The 7,421-nt window shown below is 47.3% G+C and overlaps 1 protein-coding gene across 4 annotated transcripts in view; it reads right to left on the minus strand.

Annotated features, from left to right (window-relative positions):
• Positions 1–4,226, minus strand: part of KIAA1549 (KIAA1549 ortholog) — a 154,856-nt gene extending 150,630 nt beyond the window's left edge. For all 4 annotated transcript variants that reach the window (XM_067308142.1, XM_067308156.1, XM_067308134.1 and 1 more), the window contains exon 1: positions 3,914–4,226. In XM_067308142.1, the coding sequence (XP_067164243.1) occupies positions 3,914–4,130 (217 nt within the window). In that variant the 5' untranslated portion in view covers positions 4,131–4,226. The remainder of the gene's footprint in view (positions 1–3,913) is intronic.
• Between the last annotated feature and the right edge of the window lie 3,195 nt (positions 4,227–7,421).

The following is a 7,421-nucleotide window of genomic DNA, read 5'->3' on the forward strand; positions in this document are numbered from 1 at the left end:
TACAAAAGCCACTCTACTGGCAAGGACTCAGTGAAAAATTCTTAATTTCTTTTAATTCCAGCTAGTGTATAAGCTTGCATTGTTCACTTAATGCTACCATATGACAACTTTGGGGTTTTAAGATAATTTAAAAGACTTCTTGTGCTATTTCCATATGGCTTTTTACTTGTACCTAGGTTCCCACGACACACTCATAGCTAATATAACTCTTATCCAGTTAGTGTTATTTGTACTGTATACCACAATGGGCAAGGCTGGAGACACACTAGTAGTTACAGACATCATCCATAAGTAGGTTTATTTTCAAATGAAGGAAAGCCACATGTCTCCCACAGCTCGAGTGTAGAGAAGCCTATTTCTGCTTCACTTTGCCTCTCCCAAGGAATTCCCCCCAACACACACATTCTGAACTGAGAAATGAGAACAGGGTTGTCAGAATCTGCTACTCACCACAATCATCAGCTTCTCAAGAGCTCGAAATTTTGTGCTGCAGCAAGAATCACTGCTCTTTAGTGTGCCTGGTTCTTGAAATCTATTACACAAGGCAGGCCAAAGCTATTAAAAGCTACTTTGTTAAAGGCATGCTTTTTTTTTTTTTTTCTTAAGTAAAGTCCCATGCATGTCTGAGAAATTTAAGACTTAGCTCCACTGAGAACAAACGTCACCCTCAAAACAGACAACTGAACAAAAAGCTGCACTATCCACTAGCTTGTTTAGCATTTTAACTTCTTGAAAGAACATGCAAACAAAAAACACATTTCCTCTGGCAAGACTAAGTGTAGTTTGTAGACACAAAGCTAGCACAGCATAGAAAGCAGCCTTAGTCGGAATCTTCCAACCAGATGGGTCTTCTGTGAAATTTTCTGTGAAAATTAACTGGAAGTAAGCTTGACAAGTTGAACTGGTCAAAAGAGACATAATGCCAACTAAAGTGTCTTGCAACACCTTCATGTAATTAAGTTGAATAAACAATATCCTGCAACTGTCCCATAAGGCAGTTATATCTGATCTTCTCTCCTGACCTCAACACCTTGTCTTTGGTCCTTGAGCCTCTGAGGAAACTCAAGAGAGACTCCTCAGTCTGGCACATAGCTCTCCTCTCTCCCTTGAAAGCACTGCAGCAAAACAAGATAAACTCTCCCGATTGTCACTGCAGGCGTTGCATAGATTGTGCAATGAAACAAAAGCAAAAATATAATCCTGGCTGAACAATAAGACATTCACAGAGCCTAACCAAAGCCCCAGTTCTCCAAGGTGCTCAAATGCATACCAAATTTAGCACTAGCTGCCTATCCACATACTAAGAGTTCAGCATTTGCTTAACTGTGGAAGCTGAAGCCCTGATTCAGCAACATGTGACTTTAGTGGGAGCTGGATCAAGCATTCCAAAATCCAAGTTGATTTATTACTTAATTTTCTTAAATACTGATGTTCACTTCGCTATTTCAACTGCAAGCAAGTGGCTATAATAGCCATTTCACTGTCTTACTATATGCCTCTTTTGCATAGCTTTAAGCTGCAAGAGTTTGCTCTAGCCATTCCCATACTGGTAAAGACTAAACAGCACTGAAAAGCAACTGAACAGCACCAAGGGGCATACTCAGGGAGTTTAAAATCTCCTGAGCAATCAAGCAAACATTATCCAAGTTTATTGCATATGACCAGTCCACATCCACAGAAGGGTGGTACCCTTCTGTTTGGTACCACTACCATACCATCAAAATATTTCAAGATTAAAGAAAAGGTCAGGATGAAGATTCTGACCTAACTTGTTAAAAATTATGGGCCCATGAGAGAGAAATCAGATTCCTGGCATGCTTTTTAATAAAGCATTTCACCTTAACGAAAAAGGAACAAAAATATACTTGTTCTCTACAACCTGCGGTCTTCAAATCTCTCCAGATCAATGGACCATTTCTAAGGTGCCTCTGAAAGGTATCCTGTGAAAAGCAAGTCTGTTCTTATTATGTCAAAACTCAGTGTACATGATTCACATGCCCAGTGGAAAAAGACCAAATAGAGGGTTCACAAATCAAAAGAGTTTGAAGGCTCCTGCTCTAGTCTGAACAATTTTAAACAGGAAAGCACTGCTCCGGGTGAGATCTATTGTCTCCAAATGTTCTCTCTGAACAGCCCGAAAACTCGTTAAGTTACATAATATTTATACTGCTGTTTGCAAGTTATACAAGAACATACAGCATTAACACAAAAGTTTACAGAACTCCAAAGCAACTTCAGTTAACAGCTATTAAGTATTAGACAAACAATTAAACAAAAGCCTCTGTTGACTTACCATTAAAATCTAGAAAAAAGACACCCAACCATATTCTATTAACTTCTGAGGAAAAACAAACAAAATATTTCCAAAACTAAGTTATCCCTTTGCCGCCTCCTTTTTGTTGTTAAAGCCTATTCCACCTAAGAAAAAAAAAAAATCTCTGAAGCTTACTAGAAATTATGAATTCTCATCTTAACAATCCAGTTGTTAAAAATAAATGGAACATCTCTTGTTGGCTACAAAGTGAGCTGGATCAGAGCCTAAGGACTAAAAAGCTAACCAGGCAGCAACAAAACAAACTACTTTCTGAGCTGGAGATAAACTATTACTAAAAAGATGGGCACACTATAGAACACTGCTCAAGGCTTTCTACATTTAAGTATCCAGCAATAAACACCACAATTCTCTTAGTCTTTACAGTTTAAATAAAAAAAGCCAACACCGGTTGGTCCACTTTGTGAAACAGGTTAACGCATGTTTTTACCATATCTTATCACTATTTTGATGTTGATAAAAATGTATTACTTTATACCTGGTGTCTACCAGAAGGAGAACCCATAATCAGAGCCAAAATTTTGTCTCTTTATGAAATGTCAGTCACTGCATTTAAAAAAAAAATCCAATATAAAAAAAAAAAAAAACAAGCAAAGAGTCCTATGGGAGCAGAACCAAATGAGATATCTTTGTGATTAAACTGTGTGCTTAACTACAGACTAATTTTAATATCTAGAGCCGCTAGAGAAGGGGAGGGAGAAAAAAAAAAAAAAAAAGGATCACTGATTCTTGGCAATTTTGAACTATCTGCAGAATACAGCCACCATATGAAGCGTTAACAGTTTTCTTCACACACAAATCATTCCCCGGCTATGTTTAGAGAGCAGCATTTTGTGTTCCGAGGGGCTCTGCTGTTTCTTAATTCCAAACGCTTCACTTCTATGTTAGAAACCGTGAAAAAAAGCCAGCGTATCTCGCATCCCGCAGGTGTTACTACCGATTGACATGTGGCATCTCAAACGCCCCAAGTCCTCAGAAAGCTTCACACGCAGGAGGGGCTCCCCGCACCCCCCCCTTCCCCCGGGAAGGGCAGCTCGCAGATGACATCATACCTCCGAAACACCTCATCTCCCGGCCCGGGCACGGCGGTGCGAGCCGCCCCCCCGCCGCCCCTCTGCAACAAGGTGAAGTCACCCGCTTACTTCAAGTCTGCGCAGGGCTACGACATATGTTAACACGCACATGTATATATATATATATATATATATATATATATATATATATATACGTGTGTGTGTGTGTACGTACGCGGAGGAGAAGCGGTTACGCTCGCAGCGGCGCGCGGATTTTCTCCCCGCGGCGTTCGGTGGAGGAGAGGCGCCCCCTCCTCCCCCCCACATCCCCCCGCCCAACGGCCGTTACTAACGGCTCCCGCCCGCCCCGGCGCGCGCGGCGCGGCCCGGGACGCCCGCCCCGGGCGCAGCCGCCGCTCACCCGGCACCGTCGCGCCGACCCCCACGGCAGCCAGCTGCCGCCGCCGGCCCGGTTCGGCTCGGCGGGGTCCCCCCGGCCCCGCACACCTGCCGCGGGCAGGCGGCGCGGCCGGCGCGGCGCGGCCCCGCGGCCCCTTTGTTCCCTTACCTGCGGCGGGCGAGCCGCGCAGCGCCGGCACGGCGAGCAGCAGCGGCAGCAGGGCTGGCAGCGCCGCTCGCCACCGCGCCACGGCCGCCGAGGCGACCACGAAGCGTGTCATCCCCTCCATGGCACGGCGCGGCCCGGCGTCAAGCCATCGCGGCGCCCCGCATCCCCGGCCGAGCAGAAGGGGCTGGGCGGGCTCGGCGGCTCCTCCTGGGCGCATCCACTCCCGGCAGGGCTGAAGCTCCTGGGCTGGGAGGGGGGGGCGCCACAAGCCCTTCCCCCGCAGCCACCCACCGTACGACGACAGCAGCGAGGGCAGCTGCGAGGCGGGGGGCAGCGCTGGGGCCGGGAGACGGAAGGACGCGCAAGGGGCACGGCCCGGGGGCGGCGGGGCAGCCCCCGCGCCGCGGGGCAGCAGGGCTCCTCCTGCCGGCCGCGGCGCTCGCCCCCGCCGCGCCAGCAGCCGGGCTGCTCCGGCGGGCAGGCGGGCGGTCGCGGCCCTTCACGTGGGAGGAGGCGGCGGCGGCGGCCCCAAGCCAGCTGCGCTGCGCTGCGCTGCGCCGCGCTCCCTCCCCCCCCCGGCGGCGACACGCTAAGCCCGCCGGAGGCCGGCCCGCGGCGGCGGCGGCGAGCGCAGTGGCGCCGCCCGCCACCTGAGCGCGCCCCGCCGTCCGCGTCTGCGCGGGAGCGCGCGGGGGCGGGAGGAGCCAAGGTCTGGCCCCGCCCTTGCCTGTTGCTCGCGGGGCGGCGGGCGGTGCCGGCAGTGCTCCGCCGCCCTTCCCTCCCTTTCTCCCTCCTTCCCTCCCTTTCCCTTTCTTTCCCTCTCCCTCCCTCGCCCTCCCCCCGGACCCCTTTTCTGACTCGCAGCGCCATGAGCCCGGGAAGGGCTGGGGACGGGGTGGGGGGAGGTGCCCAACGGCCGCTCCCCTCAGCGGGTTACTCGGCGACCCCGAGTAACGGCTCTCGCGGCCGGGGCGGACACGGCTGCCCGCCCTCGGCCCGGGCGAGGCGTTCGTGTTCCCTAACTTCGCCCTCGACACGGAGCGGGGATGTAGGGAGAGGGAGCGGCAGCCTCCGAGCCTCCGGGGGTGCCGTCCCGCAGCCCAGCGGTGCTGCCGGACAGGCTGCCCTCCTGCCACGTGCAGAGTCTTTGGAGCTGAAATAATCAATGTCAAAGCAGGAAACGAGAAGATGCAGAGCCGACGGTGTGTTTAGCTGGCAGGGCATCCACGCGGCCTGCATGATAAGGGCCACAAAGAACAGGAGGGGCCGCTTCCCCACAGGCCTCCTTGCTGGAGTGCTCGCTGTCTTCAGCGGTGCAGAAGGAGCCCAGCAGTCCCCCAGAAGCTCCAGCCACTGCTTGGAAAAGATCCCAGCAGAAAAAAGAGCTGGGCTCACCTTGTATCCAGCTGCAGTCACAACAAAGCAGGCTAGCAATCCATTAGGGGACTTCCTGATACCATTTTCAGTAAATACAGATTACAACAGACAATTATTCCTAACTCTCAAAGAACTAGGGAAGGTGCAACAGAATCATTTCGCTGACATCTAGAAATAAAGCAACACACATAAGCTTTAATTTTAGATCAGGCAATGCACAAGCAACATAGTGTCACACAGACAACCAAGGAAGATATTAAATGGCAGATTCTTGGCTGTGTAAATAAGCAAAGCTGAAATCAGTCAAACGACATCAGCTGAAGATCTGGCCCAATATAGACACAGCAAATAAGGGAAGGGCATGAAATCTGACAAAAAAATACTGTTTTTAGGTTAAGCACTTTCAGGGTCAAAAAGTCCATGGACATCCAGTCTTTGGCAAGATATCAAAGGCAATCACTATGATGAGTACTTCAGATATTCTAGCACAAGACCTATACTTTTATCCTAAAAATCCCAGTCTGTATGATATAATTTTGTTGCATTTTGTACAGCAGAGAGATGTTTCACAGAAAATTTCATGGCTGATTACAGCCTATATCTTCAAATAAAAGTCTAAGCTATAGCATATGCAAAGATGTTAGACATTGCAAAAATAATATCACAGTGGGACAGAAATAGTTTTTGAAGCATCTAACAAAAAATAATGCAAAAAACTTGCAAAGCAGCACCTTTTATCTCCCTTTTTTGACCTGAACAAATCATCAAAAATTCAGAGCCTGGGAATTGTTTCTGTTATATTAAATTGATGATAGAAGTATTTCTTTGATTTTCCTTTTTATTTACTAAAAAATAGAGATTTCTGTGTTTCCCAGAATCCATTAGGAATCAAATAGCGAAAGTGCTAGCCTTTTCTTTTTTTGTTGTTTTTTTTGTTTTTGCTGGTTGAAAGCCCCCTTAAAACATAGCTCAGCTCACTCTTTAGGCTTTAGCTAAGTTTCACTGTTTGTTCAGGCCATTGCTACCATTTCAGTTTCTCTTGTCTTTTCCAACCAACTTTTGCAGATTTACAGTGCAGGCTAAACATTAGTCACCAAAGTTAATTCTCTTCATTACGGTATGCCTTCAATGTAAGCAGTGGTATGCACTGCTGTTTGGCATAGAGTGTACTGTTATATACTCTTTCTGTTTCCAAAATGTGTTTTTCCTTTTCTTTTAATAAGCTGCCTCTCAGAAATACTCAGCAAGTGAACGGGAGTCCATCTCTGCTTCAGATTCTGGAAAGGCTTTGGCAGTTAAGACTCCTGAAATACTTAGTTTCAAAACAGTTCAGACACTGTCCATCATCTTTGCTGAAACATATCACATCATATAGCTGTCTTAATAGTGTCTCTAGCAGCAGAACACTTAAGGCTGCCCGTTGCACATTTCAGATTGCCTGCAGATCATTTGTTTCACTGAGGCCAAATCACAAAAGGCAACTTCCCGGGCAGTGAAAGTGTAAGATAACTTTTCTCACGTTTCTGATATGTTATCCATAATGAAATCCACAGCAACTGCTAACTCCACTATCTCAGCTATCAAGTTTTCTTGCTCCAATTCTGGAAAAACACAGTTCACAAAACCAATTTTTTTACCTTGCAGTTAGGTTCACATTCCCCAGTTTCTGTGTCCATTGAGACCAAACTGGTGTTTATGTTATTTCTCAGCTTCCTAGGCTAATTTAAGAACTGTCACATTCAATTGCATGTTCACTATTCCCTTGCCATTTCACACATTCTACTAGACACCTCCAAATTAAATTTCCATTGTTAAATAACTACCCACATCCAAGCAAGAACTGCGAGGCAGCTACTCGTTACATTACACTTTGCCCTTTATTTTGGTGTCTGCTGTTTCCCAGTACATATGAAGGACTTTCACTAGTCATATGTGATAGTCTGTCCTGCTTAGCCTTTTATTTATAACAAACTTTCACAGGAGCCATACTCTGGGAGGTTGTTTTTGCAATAGTGGTGCCTACTACCCTTTAATATCCTTTTACTGTTGTTTCCTTTAATCTTTGTTGCAGTTTCCCTAGTCTCCCCCATGGCCTGGAAAGCCTTATAGTATGTGGCAATCTGATTGACTT

Source organism: Apteryx mantelli, chromosome 1 (assembly GCF_036417845.1).
Source record: "Apteryx mantelli isolate bAptMan1 chromosome 1, bAptMan1.hap1, whole genome shotgun sequence".
Classification (NCBI taxonomy): Eukaryota; Metazoa; Chordata; class Aves; order Apterygiformes; family Apterygidae; genus Apteryx; species Apteryx mantelli.